General features: G+C 34.0%; 1 protein-coding gene across 9 annotated transcripts in view; it reads right to left on the reverse strand.

Moving 5' to 3' along the window:
• LOC110999080 (protocadherin-like wing polarity protein stan) overlaps window positions 1-20,736 on the reverse strand; it is a 113,433-nt gene that overhangs the window by 5,421 nt on the left and 87,276 nt on the right. For 8 of the 9 annotated variants that reach the window (XM_045632426.1, XM_045632428.1, XM_045632421.1 and 5 more), the window contains exons 24-50: window positions 19,607-19,826; window positions 17,875-18,017; window positions 16,703-16,852; window positions 16,308-16,462; window positions 15,765-15,931; window positions 14,799-15,071; window positions 14,384-14,497; window positions 13,788-13,962; window positions 13,097-13,239; window positions 12,463-12,649; window positions 11,105-11,197; window positions 10,780-10,889; window positions 10,272-10,481; window positions 9,362-9,548; window positions 8,120-8,419; window positions 7,284-7,514; window positions 6,364-6,721; window positions 5,667-5,808; window positions 4,885-5,106; window positions 4,374-4,594; window positions 3,630-3,776; window positions 2,700-2,897; window positions 2,139-2,231; window positions 1,830-1,943; window positions 1,036-1,151; window positions 717-902; window positions 319-417 (exon numbers count right to left, since the gene is read on the reverse strand). In XM_045632426.1, coding sequence (XP_045488382.1) covers window positions 319-417; window positions 717-902; window positions 1,036-1,151; window positions 1,830-1,943; window positions 2,139-2,231; window positions 2,700-2,897; window positions 3,630-3,776; window positions 4,374-4,594; window positions 4,885-5,106; window positions 5,667-5,808; window positions 6,364-6,721; window positions 7,284-7,514; window positions 8,120-8,419; window positions 9,362-9,548; window positions 10,272-10,481; window positions 10,780-10,889; window positions 11,105-11,197; window positions 12,463-12,649; window positions 13,097-13,239; window positions 13,788-13,962; window positions 14,384-14,497; window positions 14,799-15,071; window positions 15,765-15,931; window positions 16,308-16,462; window positions 16,703-16,852; window positions 17,875-18,017; window positions 19,607-19,826 — 4,754 coding nt within the window. The remainder of the gene's footprint in view (window positions 1-318; window positions 418-716; window positions 903-1,035; window positions 1,152-1,829; window positions 1,944-2,138; window positions 2,232-2,699; window positions 2,898-3,629; window positions 3,777-4,373; window positions 4,595-4,884; window positions 5,107-5,666; window positions 5,809-6,363; window positions 6,722-7,283; window positions 7,515-8,119; window positions 8,420-9,361; window positions 9,549-10,271; window positions 10,482-10,779; window positions 10,890-11,104; window positions 11,198-12,462; window positions 12,650-13,096; window positions 13,240-13,787; window positions 13,963-14,383; window positions 14,498-14,798; window positions 15,072-15,764; window positions 15,932-16,307; window positions 16,463-16,702; window positions 16,853-17,874; window positions 18,018-19,606; window positions 19,827-20,736) is intronic. The other variant, XM_045632424.1, reaches the window with a different exon arrangement.

The raw sequence follows: 20,736 nt of genomic DNA on the forward strand, positions 1-20,736 counted from the left end.
CATTAGATTCTAAATAACAGGCTTCTAATGGAATAATCTAATTTTTAATATTTTATAGTACTTTTGTGCATTGATTGGGCAACCCGTGCCTCGTATCTTGGTACACGTCAATCTTTCATCAAAATAAAACTAATCTCGCGTTTTTTTAAAACTCTTTGAAATAAAATCATCGCCCGTCATTTTCTACATGAAAGGCTGTTGTGATGCAACCGCCTATGGGCAATTAAGGGATATTGCGAATGTGTTAGCGTTAGACCTTATGTTATTGAAATGAACTTTACTCCAAAACATTGTGTTACACTCAAATGCCGTACATACCCTCTCTTATATGCGAAGGCCAACGAGGTGGAACACCCAAAGGAGCGCCCTCTGTGATGTTTGGTAAGTAGCTGCCGCCTGTACTGCTACCTCTGTCCCCTGAACATTTTGAATTTAATATAAATATTAAAACTGTTTAAGTTTTAATATATTTAAATAACTTGTGACATGACGTTTTTAGAGAATTTTCTTTAATTCCAAAGTATCGAGGTGTCACTGTCATAACTGTCAAGTCTGACATTTACCTAAAAAGGCGGAATACAAACCTTATTTAATAATATCGACACTTTAGTGAATTTGTCACTGCATTGATACGAGTATGTAGGGGACAATTGATTGAAAGGTGAAAAAAAAAGGTTAGGATATTTGTTAATATTGCTTTTGGATAAAATACTAACTATTAACAGATGGTGGATGATCCGATCTTCTAGTACTAGTTTCATCGTCGTCAGATGAATGACTGGAGGCAAGATCCAGACTCCTCGCACTACCCTCGCTTTCACTGTCCGTGGCCTCCGTGCCGTCCCCTGTCTCCCCTGTTGTTTCGTTATCAGTGGTTGGTTTGCGACGTCGGCGACGATCATCTAATTATGATAATGTAAATAATTTACTTAAAAATATTATTCTTATTATACATATATTGTATAAATTAGGGAATGCTCGGATTAACAGGAAATGATCTGATCGAAAATATAAAAAAATGGGAGCTTCTCTTACCATCCTTCCTTTTATGTAGCGAGGAGTCGAACCCTCTCAAATAAGCGGGCATGTCGCTGGCACTCGTATTGTAGTTGGACGTGGATGTACTTGTATGGCGGAGTTGACCGTCGCTTCTATAAATAATATTAATATATGATTTTAATTTTTTTTTCAAATCCAAGTTTTTAAGCTATTGCATAGATTTATCGCGGGCTTTGAGCGCGGCGACCGAATCAAGAAATTCCGTAACGAAAATAATAAAACTAACACACGATGACGTAATATAGGTGCACTTTAGAGCGGGACAGAACGCATCCTGCGTCTCACATCGGTCTGGCGTAATAGGTGACGTAGCGCAGGAGCTGTAGAGTGGAACAGAACACATACTGTGTATGTAGCACTAGAGTGAGACAAACTATATATGCAAGGCGTGTTAGTCTGAGTTTGGTAGAGATTTAATTAATTATCAAAGAAAAAACTTGACTTAATATCAAAGAAAAAAATACTACATAAATAATTATAATTGCATAAGTTGATAAAAAATGCTATGCAATAGCTTTACCGCGGCAGTCCCCCAGTGCCACTGAGACAAACAGGCAGAATGCTAATGTGATATTAAGTAATACTGGACACTCACATTGGCAGAAGGCTCTCAAGTAAGTTGCCGGCCTTTTAAGAATTGTTACGCTATTTTCTAAAAGTTAAGTAGAACATAGATTCTTAAACTCTAATCCAGCTAAGTACGATGTAAATTCTCGCACGGTGAACATCTTTAGAAAAAAATAAATCTCATATTAAAAAATAACATATACCTGTAAGGACTCGAGCTGGTCTTCGTTGTAGACCTTGAGGTGGTGGATGAAGCAGAGATACCAATATTTCGAAGTTGTCGCCCTTCTGTTCCGCTGTGGTAGGCCAATGAAGACCTGGATATTTATTTATGAGTAAAAATATGCAAAATTGTATATCTACATTAAAATTATTTAATAACATATTTTCTGTCACATATTAAACACTACACTGGTTTTAAAGATTTTTAATATACATACATAGATTATATTAATTTTTTATGACTTTTATTACAATGACAGGAAAATATAAACAAATGAAACAAAAAATACCTATTTGTCTGCGATAAATTCTGGGCACTGGTGCTTATTATAACAGATGTATCTGCTAAGGGCACCTTCTTTCCAAGACATCTTAGAATTGTTCTGAAAAAATTCATAAAGTGAACACTCTGTTCTTACAACAACACTAAACTTAAACAGTTAAGTAATTTGTCACGTTTCTAAACAAGACTGCTATGGTTACATTTATACAAACCACAGCGGTTTTCTAAAGTAACACACTATGATTTTATTGTATTATTCTGTAATATGAATTAATTAAAAAAAATTCTTCACCCGCACATTTTATTAGAAAATCTTATTTAAGTTTTAGGGTCTGTTTCACAATGTCCGGATAAGTTCCAAATAAGATATTTATTACTTATTTGTAGGATAAACAGTATTTTTGGGTTTCACGACTGTCAGATAGCGCTATTTGTCATGAAAAGTGAAGTTTCTTATTCGTAACTTTTATCTTTCGAATAATTTATATGTTGCATAGCTATTTGGCACTTTATCCATACATTGTGAAACAGGCCCTTAGTATTATAATTAATTAAAGTAAAATCTTACCTTTTAAGATTATCCCGTACTCGAATATTAAAGGCGATATATCCGAGGGATGCAGCAGCCGCGTGCAATGCCACCGCCCCCGCCAGGATGGAGCTGAGCAGATTCCGCCTGTCACCTGCCTCACTGCCCAAGATGAGCCCACTTGCCCACGCCAGGCAGACTAGTGGCAGGCAGATAATGCTCACGGCTAGTAACATCCTGGAACAATATTGATTATGTAGGTGGAAGATTTCAACGTTACTGAAATATGAAGTATGTAACGAGGAGATAATTTAAACTAATTTAGTTTGCACTATAAAGTGTGTGTACCAAATATCTTTGAATTCTTTTCTTCATAATATCTTTAAATACATTTTTTGTATTTTTATAGTAATTCATGTATCTGATATAAAATAAAATAAACGTGTGTACACACGGAAAAATCTTTGACGTAACAAGATAAAAATCTTTTAAAAAATCTATTCTAAATTAAAAAAAAACTATTCTAAAAAATATCTATATTACTAAAAGAATGTAGAAAAAACCACAATAACAATACTAAAAAAGGTATTTAATATATTTAAAATTTTATTATAACGCATTGTCTAGTTTCTATTTAACTACCACAAAAGCACTAAAATGTTGACTACAGCTTCAGGGTGTCGGTTTTTTGTGACGGTGAGCGCATCATAAAAAATTACTATCATCATTTTTCCCTAACGCGCCAAAGCGCGAAATTAAAAATAATTATCCAAAACAGTATTCTATATTCAGCGTATTTATCGTATGTGTATGTAAATGTGTCCCAATTACTCGGTAAATATAATATATCAGTTCCTTTTCCATTTATGAGATATAATCAAAATAAAAGCCCAAAATTCCTTTAAATCGGTTTAGCGCTTTTTGAGATACCTGAAGGTAGAAATCGGTGTATTTCTTATGAATCCTTACCTCAAATTCCCGAATCCAATAACATGATCTCGCACTGTGAAGGCAGCTCTCGTGGCGCCCGCGAGTAGTATAACGGCCGCTAGTGCGTAGGCGCCCGCTGGTATCACCACCCACCATACCACTGCCTCGTGACAACTCACCCAGCAACTAAATTGTTGGAACATATGGATTGTAGCCTCAATGAGATATTTAATAATTTGACAAGTTTATAAAAACTATTTTAAATTAATTTATTAATAACTAGAGAATCTGTACAAATTGTTGTAGAGAGAGAATTTCAGAAACCCGCCAAAGTGCTCAGGTAAAGATGGCTAAGGTACATCAAGGGAAAGTAGCTTAAATATTTTTCAAAATGTAAAGTAATCGAGACGACTCAAATGTAAAAAAAAACAACACTTTCTTTCATGCCAATAAAGAAAATGGACAAAAATAATATACCTTACGGAACATTTTATTTAAGAAGAAAGGGTTTCTTTTATCAAAAAATCCTTTCTTTACGATTTTTAAGTTACTTTTCCTTGAAGTTAGTCGGATTTAATTAACGTGCCTGGAGATCCAAAATCAATGCAGAATAATGAAAACTTTTTTTATTATTTTTTTATTATGTTTTAAAGTCTGTGCGGTGAGAGAAGCGATTACAAGTTATACGAACTATTACAATTCTTATTTGCAACGCGTCATTTAATTTATTAATTAATTTAAATAGTAATTATTTATCATCTAAAAAAAATACTATTTACTTACAATAGCGAATTCCCATACTGCTGCTGATGATGGGCAGCGGCCAACGCCAAGGCGACGGCGGGTGCCGCGTACGCCACGGCGAGATGGGCCGCGATTGGTCCGTGATTGACGTCCCGTACTTCGCGTACGAGTCTACGTACTTGCCACGCGTCGCACGCGCTCCACGCGAGCGCAGACACCCACCAATAGTGGAGCGACATTGCTATTACTTTGCATGCGAACTGTAATATGATATGCAATTATTTACTACGAAATAACATCATACAGCCGTTTAAAGGTTCAGATTTAACTCCGAAGTTAAGTTCTTAGATGCGTAAATTTGATGTATTTTCTTTTCAACTAATGAATTATTAATATAGCAAGGACTTTTAAATTATTTTATTTGCTATGGACTTTGGTATTTAGAAGCGTTATATCTCGTTCAAAATATAACTTGCATCGTATATATGTACCAATAACAATATTAGTTTTTTATACATTTTGAATAGAAATAAATGAGAAAAAAACTCACCTCATTTTGAACCAAGGAATTCCTTGCTTTCAAAGCGATTAAATACAGAAGCTCCGCCATGAACACACAGAAAATGAGGTGTTTATGAATGGAATTGGACACGGTCGCCGCACCACCGCGCATGAGCGATAGCGCTGCCCATGTGCAAAGGAGTAATGGGAGGGATATACTGAATCCCGTGTATGAAGTAACAGATTCAAGAAGAGATGGTTCTGGGATGAACTGAAAAAAAAATGTCAAATAAGTTCACGCTGTGATGAAAAGAGACAAATCGAGAAACTTCTTTTTTATAAATATGAAAGTACATATTATTAACAGTTTTGAAGAATAATAAAATTGGATATGTAATTTTATATGTGTTTTTGGAGCGTTATATTTTTTGCTAGCCTTTGTACACGGCTGGATTATTTATTTTATAAAATATGTATATATATATATGGTACGGTATTTTTGTAAATATTAATGTCGTTTATAAAACTGTAGTGGGTCACTTTGCTCTATTGTCAATAGTTTGCGCAGTGGACGCGACTAAGGGTTTGTTTTTGGCTCTTTTCACAACTTGGGTTACATTATCGAACATTTGTATATTTTTTATCTTCAAAATAATTTAGGATTCCATTGGTGATTACGAAATCAGTCCAATAATATTTCAGCTCATTAAATGTAAACAAACAAATCAATTTTTATTTATTTATATTGTAATATATATTTATACATCAAGAGTTTTTAGCACTGACTGACGATTTTAAAACGAAATTATTATAATATTCATTTATACATACCTCTATATCCACTTCATCCACCAAAACAGCGAAGGTAGAAAGATGGTTGCAAGTGCAGTTGATGAGAAGAGGGTCATTGGAGTATGGAGACCAGTTATAGTCAATTTCTGTGTGACATCCCACGCGGGACCACTCACCTGACCTGGTATAAAAATATTTCTTAAAATATCTAAAAACAGCTTCATCATCTTTATATGAAGCAAGCTTCTATTAAAATTTAAAAGTAAATAATATTAATAAGTAGTAATAAAATTACGTTATTTTACTGTTATTTAAAACATATGTCGTTATTTCAAAAATCGTTGTCTATATCAAAACCTTTTTAAAATAGCTTAAGCAATTTTTTTTATAGACATGGGACAAACAGGTAGATGTCTCACCTGATGTTATGTGATACCACCGCCCTTGGACACCCTCAATGCCAGAGGGCTCGCAAGTGCGTTGTCGGCCTTTTAAGGCTTAGCACGCTCTTTTCACAAAGAAAGCAAGAGCGAAACTTTTTCATTGATATACTATGTCTGTATCACTCACTGATGCACCAATCTAACGAATATTACTTATTTCGTCTCTACGCCATCTCAGTTCTTTTTGTAATTCTACTACATTCTACTGTATTCTACTGTTATAACTGTAACTAACTAACTCCTCGAAAACATACTATTTCAAAACGCAGTATGAAAGAGAAAGAAAAACATACCCCTTTGCGGTAGACCAATGAACGCACTGCGGATTTGTCCTGGAGCCAAACGTCTCTCTGCTGATATCGAGCCACAATTGCAATCGTATGGGTTTCTTCAGTCTTATTCCATTCAAACTCTTATACACCAACTTCCTTCCCATACTCATGTTTCCCGTCTCCACGGTCAAAGCTAAGGCTTTAGGTTGTTCCAGCTTTTCAGCCATAACATTGTCTTCTTGCGTTTCAGTGTAATCCTGCTTTTTAAACGCTGGCTGTATGACTATTGGCCCGTGTGTGTCTTGTATGGAGTTATCTGGACTCCATGGGTTTTTGTCCTTTTGATTTTGGGGATTGCCTTTATTTACGTACGCGATACCTAGAGAAGATATTTTAGTTACTGACGACGCTTTACTGACGTTTAAACTTTACATATTACAGGTAACATTTTTAAAGGATCTTTTAAACATTTAATAATATGAACGGCAAATATTCAGTTTATGTTCAGATAATTCACGGTGAAAACTTGCAAACTAAATTCCTTATTTTAATTAATTAATATATATATATATATATATATATTTTATATAATGATATATTTTTTTCTATTTCTATAGTGATATATTTTTTTCTATATTTATTTCTATATATATATATTGATGATATATATTAAGTTTAATATGTGTATGTTGTGTGGTTGATATTTAGTGTAAAATGCTGTGTACTACAGATGTAATTGGGTTTCAGATTTTTTGTGTAATAACTATATGTATCTAACATATCGTTATTACACACTAAACAACATTTGAAAATCTGTTTTCTGTTTATGTACCTAAATATAAAAATAAAATAAATAAATACTTGATAAATGTTTCGTGTATGTTTTCAAAATGTAAAAAAATCTTTGAATAAAAACAATGATCTTTTATCTTAGACCTCACCATCAAGATCTTCCATAGTATCAGCCGAGTCCTCAACATCCTTGGCTTCCTTCATCCAGACATATTCTGGGACGAATAAGGAAACTTGAAGTATGGGAGATCCAACGGTGATGTTAACTCCCCAGCGCCGACTAACAGACTCATCCATGCGGAGAGGCATTAGCTGAGAGGTGTTCCTCGAGTACTGGAGATAGGAGAAGACTGCGCGAGATTCCATTGTGTCTAAATTATCTGAGAAAATTAAATAACGTATTTGTATAAAATTGTCTTTTCAATAAATGTATACCATATTGAGAGATTCCATTGTGTCTAAATTATCTGAGAAAATTAAATGACGTATTTGTATAAAATTGTCTTTTCAATAAATGTATACCATATTGAATAAATAATTAATTAGAAATCAACGACATTTTCCACACATCGATTCATAAAATATAGAGACAAAAGGAAAATTGATTTCAAAGTTTCAGAAAAGCAACAATTTCAGTTTTTGCCACGCACCACCACTTTGTGTGCCCACTGAAATATTTTCTAACCAATTAGGGTCCTTTAAGAAAAGAGCGTACTAATTCTTAAAAGGCCGGCAACGCACTTATGAGCTTTGGTATTCCGAGTGTCCATGGGTAGCGGTATCACTTAACATCAGCCGTTTGCCCCGTGAGCTTTGACCAAAACGCGTTCTTCTGAGAGGAGTGAAAAATGGTATGATGGGAATAGGATGCCTGGGGTATCAAGAGGGTAGACGGAAATTAAATTAAAAGGTTAAGGCAATCAACCTGACTTTAAATATCTTAAACGCTAAAAAATATTTTAGTTTGGAACACAATTAAACATACCTTGAACATTGTTAATCCCAATCAAATCCAGCGGCAACAGAACTCTTGAGAACTTGTCGAATTTATTCTTGCTCTTGACGTAGTTATTGTACTTTGGGAAGGACACAGTGGGGCTGCTGGGTTTCTTGCTCTTCGACTTATTGATGCCGTAATAACCCATGGTTTGTATGGGAGAGTGTACGAATGATGACGTATCGGGAAGAACAACTTTCTCCGTGGTATAGCCCTCAATAATTCGGCTAAGTTGTGTTGGCTCGAAGCCATATATTGATTCCGCTGTTACTATATCTACGCCGATAGCTATAATATAAAATATATACATATGAAGGCAAATGAAGAGTCGATTAAATATGATAGTAGATAATGTATAAATATTATAGGGAGCTGGATTGGGAAGCAATTTAAGATATAAGGTTCAAAAAAATCTAACCTAAGACGAAATTGTTTGACAAAATTCTTGAAACTAGAACAGACTTTGAGGTATTAGAATACGAGGCAGCTTTCGTCTAAATGAAGGATTTAGTAAATATACCCGAAAAAATATATTGTTTGAAGAAGGGTGTTATGTATGAGGGTGTATTAATCAATACTATTAATACCATTAATCAATTACCATTCTAAATTCGCAATATAAGTGTGTTTGACAAATTCAAAAAGACAGTAAAGTGCATGTTTGAGTGAACACAGTTGACTAAAATTTAAACGGCTTCTTTAAACATTATACTGAGATGGTATATAGAGAGATAGGTATTAGGTATATACTATACATCTTAATATATATATTTCTTGTGTGCGTGTGTATGTGACTGAACTCCTCCTAAACGACTGGACCGATTTAGACGAAATTTTTTGTGTGTGTTCAAGGGGATCTGGGAATGGTTTAGATTCACAATTTTGTCCGCTGGACAATGTTTTTTTAATTAATTTTCAATTTATTAGTTGTTGTTGATTTTGGAATGTTTTACATTGGATCCGACAGACGGCGCTACCATCGCAGTGTCAAATTTTAAATAATATTCGAATTTTAATTTTAGACTGTCCCGAAATTTAAAAAAAGTTTTGTTATCATTGTGTTATATCGTGTGTGACCATGTGCTGGATCGTTAGATATTGTCATAACATTTGAATAATAATTTTCATCAAAATGGCTTATTAAAAATTGAAATTTTGAAATTAAAGACGTGTAGACGGGACAACGTCTGTCGGATCCGCTAGTATATTTATAGATAAACAAATTCTTACCCATATCACTTGTTACAATCTCGAAGGGGCTGGTATAGGTGTCGTGTTGACTCTCAGCCAGTACTGATATATATTTATCGAATTGTTGCACCAAATGCTCCGCGCCCTTTCCTGTCAAATCGCTGATACGTCGCCACTCCTTTTGATAGTTAAGGTCCAAGATTGTATTTGATGATTTTATTATGTTCTGGAAATTTCAATCAGTTAAAACTATAGGCATTACGTTAAGGCCATTTAAAGTTTTTGCTAAAATTTAAACCTTTTTGGATTTCGTCAATTTTCATGAAAGAACTTGGCAACTATGATAATAAGCACGGTATTATCTGTAATCCCATTAGTAAGGTGTGATTTGTTTTATTTGTATTTAAAACATTCACAAAGCCATTACATAAAAATATACATACATTTAATTACAAAATAGCACGTGTGCGATGAAGGTATATCGTGTATAGGAAGCTATTTCGTGCTAGCTAGGTGTCGGGTGTCAACGAATTGTAATTGTTCAAAATATGAGTTTATAACTAACATTAAATTGGGGATGGTGGGGTTGCGACGCTAAAATAACCTAACTTGGTCTATATAAGGGTTCATAAATGTAAGTGACTCAATACAAATACCGTTTTGTACATTATCGGAAACAAGAATATTGTATTACAATTTATGATTATGGAAGACACTAAAGGGCTTATTTTGGCTTCAAGTCTGCGATGATATTGCTTGTGCTTCTTATTAATATTAACTATATATATGTAACTAAATTAATATAAGTTACATAACTAGTGCCTAGAAAATAAATCATACGAATAAAACTACCAAATTTCCAACTTTATATATTAGACATTTTATAAAAAGAATATTAAAATATTTAAATGCAAATAATAGTCAATGAAATATATATAAAAAAACTCACCCGAACGTAATCTTTATCCTGGCTGTGCGTAAGGTTCAATCCGGCCTGTCTCAACTCGTATTGTACAAGCTCTAACAAAATCCCTTCAGCCACTAAAATATCAGCGCCATACAAATGTTGTGTGTTCGTGCACGCCGCTGATAAGTCTTCGGCCAAACGTACACCAACGAACGTGTTCATTGTTAGTTCGCCTGTCTCTATTTTGTGAAGCTGCAAAGAGTAATTTAAACACCGATTGAAAAAAAAACCAAATATTTATATGTCCATAAAAGTAACTCATAAATTAGATAAATATCTAGTCTAAATAATCTCTCAAAAAATATGGTTGTTATTTTTACCTATTATACCTCAAAAGTACAGACAGCATAGAGCACCATGATGAATTAAAAAAAAGACTAAATATTTTTATTTAGTGTTTAATTTTATTATAAATGATTCAATTTTTTTTTATTCTTTCTTATATAATTATGATATACGAGACATAGTTTTGATTATCTTAAAGACTCACCTGTTTCCTCAACTGATAGAACGTAGAAGTGGTACAATTAAACATATCCGGTTCCTGCCATGGTATCACCTGAGTCTCATCGCACATACGAGTCGCTTTACCACTTGACCCTGAGAAAAATACGCATAATTTGAGAAACCCCACTTCCACCGCAATTTTTTAATTACTTAAAGTTTTCATTTATATCGTCCCGGAAGAAAATAACATATATACACACAATAAAAAATGCTCAATTGCCGACGTGATACGATGATGAATCGTGTATCATCGAAATCTAGACAATCGTAAAAAATAATAGTTAATTCATCACGAGCATTAGGTATACCTGAAGGACAGTCGGTGATAGCTTCAATGCCAAATTTAGTTCGTGGCCACCAAACTCCAGCCGCAAAGGACTTCGGACATCCATCGTATACAACTGGAAATTAATAAATTTATATGTGTAAAAATTTGAACAATTTGAAATCACTATCTTTTCGTCGGGACACACAACATAAACGAGTATGGTAATGATTGAAAAAAAATATGTATAATGTACATTAATATTGTCAGTATAACTTATTAAGGGTGGTTTTAGTTAAATACTTTTTAAAGTAATACTTAACTTACTTAGGTACCTCTACATTTGTATACAAAGCTGTCATAGAATATGGTTTATTTTTATTTTATTAAATTCGGGACACACAACATAAACGAGTATGGAAATGATTGAAAAAAAATATGTATAATGTACACTAATATTGTCAGTATAACTTATCAAGGGGGGTTATAGTTAAATACTTTTTAAAGTAATACTTAACTTACTTAGGTACCTCTACATTTGTATACAAAGCTGTCATAGAATATGGTTTATTTTTATTATATTGAATTCGGGACACACAACATAAACGAGTATGGAAATGATTGAAAAAAAATATGTATAATGTACATTAATATTGTCAGTATAACTTATCAAGGGGGGTTATAGTTAAATACTTTTTAAAGTAATACTTAACTTACTTAGGTACCTCTACATTTGTATACAAAGCTGTCATAGAATATGGTTTATTTTTATTATATTGAATTCGGGACACACAACATAAACGAGTATGGAAATGATTGAAAAAAAATATGTATAATGTACATTAATATTGTCAGTATAACTTATCAAGGGGGGTTATAGTTAAATACTTTTTAAAGTAATACTTAACTTACTTAAGTACCTCTATATTTGTATACAAAGCTGTCATAGAAAATGGTTTATTTTTATTTTATTAAATTCGGGACACACAACATAAACGATTATGGAAATTATAGAAAAAAAATGTGTTTAATGTACATTAATATTGTCAGTATAGCTTATTAAGGGGGGTTTTAGTTAAATACTTTTTAAAGTAATACTTAACTAACTTAGGTACCTCTACATTTGTATACAAAGCTGTCATAGAAAATGGTTTATTTTAATTTAATTAAATTTAGCGTAATTACTTATAATAAATTAAATTAAAAAAGCAAACCTATATTATTCACTGTCTCGTGGATATTCTAAAATGGAGCTCAATTATTTGCCTCTCTCTGTTTCTCAGTCGGCTGACTTTAATTATACTTAGACTGTTCCCTCAAGTGGAATTTGGTTGATTCATCTCAACCACTCAAGAATACACAAACATACACTGAATTTGAAGTGGGTTCAAGAAAGTTCACCTTTGCATCCAGTATTGGGCGTGACCTCGGCATATATATTCGCGCAGGAGTCGCAAGCTCTGCCAATAACGCCACTCCGGCAATTGCATTGTCCCGTGAGGCTTGCACAGGTGCTGTTCACCGAACCGGCTGCGTAGCACTGGCAAGGAACACAGTCCTCTGAACCTTCGGGTTTGTAGTGGTTCTCCTAGAAAATTTAAATGGTATATATAAAAAAAAAGAAATAATTTAGAAATATGTCTAACATTCAGAGAGAAAATTTTTTACATACAACAATAAAATTTCTTGACTTATGTTATTTTAAAATGATTTCATATAGTGTTAGATTTTTTTATTTGTAATTACTAATTGCTTTGTTTAATATTTTTTAGATATCTTCGTATATGTCATCTTCAAATGATTGGCACATTAAAAATTGTGTTTTATGGTATTGTGTATAATGTATCAGTGTGCCGAGCGTTAGCAAGCTTTTATCAAAAAAAAATATTTAAATGGATCAGTTAATCAATTATTAGTTTAGTTGAAATTGAAATGTTTAGAAGTAAAAATACTAATCTCTAATAAAAAATACCAGCATTTCATACCTTATACTACCTACCCTACCTACCTTATTATACCCTACTCATTTTCATACCTTACAATGGCAGACCCCAGTCTTAGAGGCACAGTACGGATGAAGGCCTCTAGAAGCATCGCAGTCGCAAGGCCCACAGGCTTTCACTCCCCACCAGCCCCCTGGACACTGTTCTTCTGTGTTTTCTTCTACGCATTCTCCTTCTAGGAGATCATGTTTGTGGTAATTTTTTTTTATTTCAAAATTCAATTTTTTTTTTAATTCGCATATTGCTTCTCCGACTTTCTTGTGTAATATAAATTGGTATTTACTAATAATTGCCGAATAAGTTGTTATAGTCTAAAAGTAATTATATGGCAGAAAAAAAAGTTATTTTTTTATTTAAAATATGTCTTTTTTTAAGTTCGATAGAATGTGTTAGGAGAATTAAAATAAAACATTAAAAAAAGCCTAAGGGTTTCAATTAGTAGGTAAAAAATATTTTATTCGCATGATATTAACGTATGTGATGAGAATGATGTAATGGTTACATTAAAAAGACCTTGGTTATGTAAAGAAGGACAAAGAGTTCATTCTCTCTTCTCGGCCGTTCTGCGAGAATCGCAGTAAACATAAATTTAGAAACATAAATTTTTTTCCTGTCAATAAGTTTACTCATTTAGATAAATTATATTTTGATTTTATTAAATCTAGCATGATAGCACTAACAGTATCTGTAACACAACATTTTAAACATGTCTACCAAACTTACCATTCATAGAATACCCAACATGGCAGTTGCAGGAGTAACCCTTCTTGCTGTCGTCGGGTACGCAAGTGGCGTGTTCGCCGCACGGCCGAAGTTCGCACGCGGCCACGCACGAGGGTCCGAAGCGACCGCGATCACATTCGCATTCGGTCGTGTCCCATGACGATACGCATTTACTCTGAAAGTTATTTAAAAAATAATTCTTAATTTATTTTTCACCATGGATCTAGGTGCTTCATAAAATCTGTTAAGCAACTAACAAACTATACTATTTTTTGAAACCTTACAAAAGTCTATTTAAAGACAAATTCAAAAAAAAAAAATAGAAATTCAGAAAATAGTATATAGTATTAAGATATTAATAAATTCTTAGTATTATTTGTTGCTTTTTTTTAATTTTGCAGTTTTTAATTTTGTTCTTTTGTTTTTCTTTTAAATGACACTTTGTCTTTTAAAGCATCAAAGGTTTTCTGTTTTTTATTTAATCTGTGTAATCTGTTTTGGCTTTGTGTATTGTATTTGTGTTTTGTACAATAATATGGGTTAAGTAGCTGTTGGATTACTTATTATTAAATAAATAAATAGTCTCTTCTACTTACATATGGCGGACATATTGACAACAAACAGTCAGCCCTAGACTGACACCCGTCACGGACATTTTCTCTTACTGTTGGCCGATTGAGGAGAGATTGGGCAGTTCCTACGCGCACATCCTGAAATTTTAAGCATTTTAAAGATGCATCCGAGATAATAGACATAAGAAACTTAAAAATAACTCTATGAATCACAAAAAATACCCAATAATTATTCATTTGATCAGGGTAAACATATTTTATTTGTACGTTAAATACAACTACCCACAAAAATATATAAGTCATCCAAAAGATAGTTTTTGATGATTAATTTAGAATTAAATTTCATCTAAATAAGAAGATTAAATGAGTAAATTGAAACAAAATAAAACTGAAAATGTAATACACAAATTGAGGGTAGTAGTTAAAACTATTTTTATACCTGAATACATCCTTCAAAGTATCCAACATCTGACGATAATATCCCAGCTGTAGTGTCAGGTCCACCGATCAGAATTTTTCCAATATACTGTCCTTGAATTTTGTTGGCAAGCATGGGTAATAGAGCGTTTCTGAGTCCATAATCTATGTTCACAGATATGTCTGTTCCCATCCATTTAATCTCTATTCTATGCCAATTGCCGTCAGCTAATGTTGTCGACGGGAGAAACATTGTGTCACCATTATATGAATAGTGCAAAAGGCCGGATTTCAGCTGAAATAAAGATTTAAATTTTTCTTTATATATTTTTATATAACATTACAGAAGAATTATACATTCTTCTGTAATGTTTGGCACAGACTTATAGACTTGAGACTTAAGGGACTTGTGCAAAGTTTCATAAGTGATCAGGAAATTATATGTGGCAAGACCACATAGTCAAAAAGGTACTATTTAAATATTTTAATAGTGAAGTTAATTTTTGTGTGATCTAATTTGATTTTTGGTAAATTTATACATAATGTCACAAGTGAAACTTCTTTGTAAATTAATTATTACTTAGGTATAATTATTAGATAGGTAAAAGCCGCATCAGATGAACAAGTACCAGTATATGATCACTCCATGTATTTCCTAATAATAATATAAATAAATAAAAAATCTGCGTTTACTGCACAAGTTGTTCAATAGAATTGTCATCTAAAGTTCTAATATGTAACTACTAAACGAATACTTTCTCATTCTTTCTCAATCGGTCTCAATCGCTCTCTCCCTTTTCTTCGACAAAAACGCTGCGCATTTTCGTGACGATCCGTAAAAAATTACCCTCACGCGCCTAAAGAAGTTTTACTTCGAAAACTTGTTCTTTTTTGTTTTTTTTTTTATTTGAATTGTGCAATTGTTAATTGTTTAATAAGTGCACTAGAAATATAATAATAAAATAAAAACTAATAATATAAAACTCACGGTAACAAGAATGGTGCTATTCTGTCCCACTTGTATAGACATGAGGAAGGCATCGTGTTGTCTCGTTCGTATCGATAGTGCGTTGAGCCAAGGCAGTTGTATCGGCCGTAAAAGAGGATTGAAGGAGAGCATTCCATCTCCACTGAAGCGCCAAGGCGGAGCAGTTGCTGGAGAGAAACATTTTTACATAAAATCTGTTTTTAACTTAAATATTTCTAAACAGATTTAGTCTGCGAACATAGTTCATATAGGGGCGATATGAGGCGACATTAATTATATATTATATATTTTATCTTTGTTATTTTATAGAATTCGTTTCAATTTCGTTTAGTCTGTAACTATAGGCCTTATCGCTAACAGACGATTTCTTCCCGGCAACCCTTATATGGAAAAATATCTTTTTATTGTGATTGTTTTAAGAACGACCACAATGCTGTATTAATCTAAAGTATTATTCTCAAGTAAGCGAAACTTTTGTATTTATTGAAGACTCTTTTTGTTGAGTCTTTAAACCTAAGTTATTATAGCTTGAATATATCTTACATTCAGCACAATCCTTGCCAGTAAATCCTTCGGGACACTTGCAAAGGAAGGTATCCCACAAATCCTGACATTCCGCGTCGTTGTAACATGGCGCACTGCTGCATTGAGACCTCTTCTCTGGACATCCTGCTAGCGTACCGTTGTCTGCTACGTAACTATAACAACAATATATAAGCCCTCAACAATTATACTCAACTGTAGTTAGGGGTTCATTACCCTGAAGTCGGGCGTTCAAATTATATGTTATATAGATTTTAAAGGCATCTCGCCAACACTCAAGGGCCAACCAAAGTTACTAAACTTAACCAAACTATTTTGGCGTTTGTGTGTTTTAACTTAAAATTGAGATTAAAAAAGTCAAGCCCCGCTACGAAGAGAGACATGACAAATGTTACCTGTTTAAATCGATGAATTTATGATCAATGTACAGATCTGATATGCATCCAACGTAGTCTTTGTTTTTAACTTGGAAACTGCTCGGAATATTTGGGAGTCCACCAATCTGCAGTGGTCCAGTGAGATCTAGAAATCTGGGAATGAAAAAACTGCACAGTTTATTTTCTACATCACATACAAGAAATTCCTAATACTAATTTAATATTTACGTTATCCGAGATTACACAAATCAAAACCCAGATGAGAATGTAAAACGAAATGTTGCATTCTGACATCTGTCATTGCTCACATGTGATGTTATGTCACGCGTCAACGAATGTTGACTAAGTTGGACCAATCACAATCGGGCAAATGGCGCTGTCGACTTTTGTTTTACACTAATGTCGACTTTTGTTTTACACTAATGTTAGAGATCATGGTAGTGATACCAAGGCAATTTTTTCAGAGGAACACCACCATGTGGGCATCATCTACGCACAGAAGTATTTCATAACCTATTCCAGGCTTCTTCAAGAAAACAGCCTATCAGGTGAGCTTCCAGCCTGCTTTCCTGTTATACATATTGAATGTATTATGTAATTTACGTTCCACTTCCCTTTGAAACAATAATTTGGTTTGGCAAGCCTTTTCTACTAGAACTACTAGAAGTTTGTCTTTTTTTCTCTAAGTCCTACCGTCTCGTGTGAGATTAAATTCGCTATAAACAAAACATTTATTATTAATGACTACATATTATAAAACAAAGTTGCTTTCTCTGTCCCTATGTCCCTTTGTATGCTTAAATCTTTGAAACTACGCAACGGATTTTGATGCGGTTTTTTTAATAGATAGAGTGATTGAAGAGAAAGGTTTATATGTATAACATCCATTTAATAGCGGAGAAGTACTGTTATTTTTGAGGTTTCTAATGTGATGTCGTAAATAATTACATTTTTGCCGCTTACATTGCAAACGCAGGCTGAACCCTACGAGTTTTATCAAAATAATGTACTAAGTATTGTACACATTGAAAAGGTCTACAGAAAAGTCCATGATGGTATATCTCTATCTCTTATGGATAACCCACATTTTTATATACAACGTTCACAGATTTTCTGTAGTGTATTTAGTATCAGCATTGCACCCGTGCGAAGCCGGTGCGGGTCGCTAGTTAGATATATAAAATGTTTACCTGTGACAAGTCTCAGTGGGCAGATCGCAGCGAGGCGGCAATATCTTCCTCGTGAAGTTGGCGCAAGCGTACTTTATTCCGAAGTCGCCCGCTCCCGCCAAAGACAACGCTTTGTCACAATTGTCCAAGATCAACGTTGCCGTCTTTGGACAATTTATTACCAATTTATCCAAATGCAACAATATGGTTAAATAAGTTTAGCATTGATTCAAGACGTACGTCAAAATTGTCAAACGAAAAATTTGACACTTCAAAAAATTTATCAAAGTCAGTACTTTATTGCTCTCAAAATAGATGGCGCTAATATTGTAATTTTTTACTTAATCACTATTTCTAAGAGCTAGCGCGCACCGGTGACTTTTGTCAACATGACAAAAAAGTTTTTGTCGCTGTCACGTCACGCCTCCAAAGCGAGGTGCGCTCACGAAAGGTGACAGTGACAATTTTTTTTTTTAAAGCTTAATTTGTCGAAATGGATTTCGACCGTCTCGGTCGTCATCTGTGAGCTTATAAAGAAACAAAAGAGAAAAAAAGCGAATAGAATACTGGGTACACCCCCTTTGGAGTGGCAGGTTAATAAATGGAAAGTTTTACACCATTTTTCATAAACTTCGGGAACATCCAAAGAAATTTTTTGGGTATTTTCGAATGAGTGTTAGAAGTTTTGATGAATTACTTCGCAATTTAGGACCTGCGTTGACATACGAAAATACAAACATGAGATTGTCATTATCATTATGGATATCCTCTTCATGCACTTTCACGTTTTGCGTAGACGTTGACGCCATTTTGCGTGCGCTAAAGACGACGGTCCGAATGCAAATGGCGGAAGAACTACGTGTTGAGTGACAATTTTGTTGCCCGTGCGCGCGCTGCTATAAAACCTAGCGGCGCGGTGACAGTTTCGTCACGGGCTTGTCCGCTGGTCGGCGGACAAAAATGTCACCCAATTGTCACGTCGTAACGTGCGCGCACCTCCATACATACTCATAGACTTGATATGAGTGACGAAACAGTCACGGTGACAAAAGTCATCAGTGCGCGCTAGCCCTAAGGGCTAGTTCTTCCGCCATTTGCATTCGGACCGTCGTCTTTAGCGCACGCAAAATGGCGTCAACGTCTACGCAAATCGTGAAAGTGCATGAAGAGGATATCCATAATGATAATGAAAATCTCATGTTTGTATTTTGGTATGTCAACGCAGGTCCTAAATTGCGAAGTAATTCATCAAAACTTCTAACACTCATTCGAAAATACCCAAAAAATTTCTTTGGATGTTCCCGAAGGTTATGAAAAATGGTGTAAAACTTTCGATTTATTAACCTGCCACTCCAAAGGGGGTGTACCCAGTATTCTATTCGCTTTTTTTCTCTTTTGAGTTTCTTTATAAGCTCACAGATGACGACCGAGACGGTCGAAATCCATTTCGACAAATGAAGCTTTAAAAAAAATTGTCACTGTCACCTTTCGTGAGCGCACCTCGCTTTGGAGGCGTGACGTGACAGCAACAAAAACTTTTTTGTCATGTTGACAAAAGTCACCGGTGCGCGCTAGGTCTAAGAGTGATTGTATGACAGTTTTACGTCGATTGCAGATCTCAACTCTTCAATGTCTAAATAAACAGTGTGTGTTAAGAAGTTGAATTCTAATAAAGCAATAGTACCAACATATATTTCTTTCTTAAAACAGGATTTAATTATTATTCAAACAGAAAGTCAGGAAATGAACTCACCCTGTTATAATATTCAACTTCCACACTATGCCACACCCCATCAGCAACATCTCCTTCAACGGTGACCTCGCTCTTCCCCCCTCCAAGAGCAAAGGAGAATCTCAACCCTGGACCCCCCCTGCCAGCGCCTGAGCTGATCACTTCCAATGCCACGAAGTCATGGCGTTCGTTGTACCTCCCGTTGTATAGTAACAGACCAGATGTCGCTTGAGTTGCGAAGCTGAAAGGTTACATAGTTTGTGTACGGATATCGCGAAACAGGTATATGCCATCAAAAAAATATTTAAAAAAAGTAAGATCCAAGTCAGTTAATGCTGAATGCATTAACTGACTTACATTACTGTCCCTACTTGAGGTACTTTCTTATCTTCTTAAATTTCTCTGTAATTATTATCTATCTTAAATTTTTACGTAAGTAACCTAACGGAATAGCGTAGAGATTCTTGCTCGCTGTACGCCCTTGACTTACGAACGGGTAGTAAATGAATTAAATTAATTTAGAATTAAATTAATTGAATAAAGTTATTTTGATTTTGATTAACCTAACCTAAAAACCTATCTTATATCCATAAAATTATTACAAATATTTTATGTTTTAAATAATTACATTGACTTGGCCATTGCATAGAAACACAATCTAACAAGTAAAACATGTTAAAATAAATTAGAATGCTTATTTCGATACACTTGGTCATTGCGATACATGTAAAAAATAAAAAAATATAAATACAGAAAAATTAAGCTTCTTATTTTATCTATAACGAAGTCATTGTGGGGCGAAAATGGCCTGAAATACTTCTAGAAGAGGAACTGTCCTCTTCTAGAAGTACAACCGCGCCGCTTTTTTGTTTGCTTTGCCGTACTCCAGAAAGAGGGGTTATTTATTATTTATTTATTAATCCTTTATTGCCTTATACAAAAACACACATAACAAAAAAATAAAAAATAAAAAAAACAGTAACAAAAGATATAAGGCAAAGGGCGGCCTTATCGCTTACAAGCGATTTCTTCCAGGCAACCCTAATGAGAAACACAACGTTAAAGAAAAACCATCAGAGGGTAGAGTACAAAAAAAATCAATTAACAAAAGCAACAAAAAAACAAAAAAACTAAAAACTTAAACTTAGAAC

The sequence above is a fragment of the Pieris rapae genome, chromosome 19, assembly GCF_905147795.1.
Source record: "Pieris rapae chromosome 19, ilPieRapa1.1, whole genome shotgun sequence".
NCBI classification, from domain to species: Eukaryota; Metazoa; Arthropoda; class Insecta; order Lepidoptera; family Pieridae; genus Pieris; species Pieris rapae.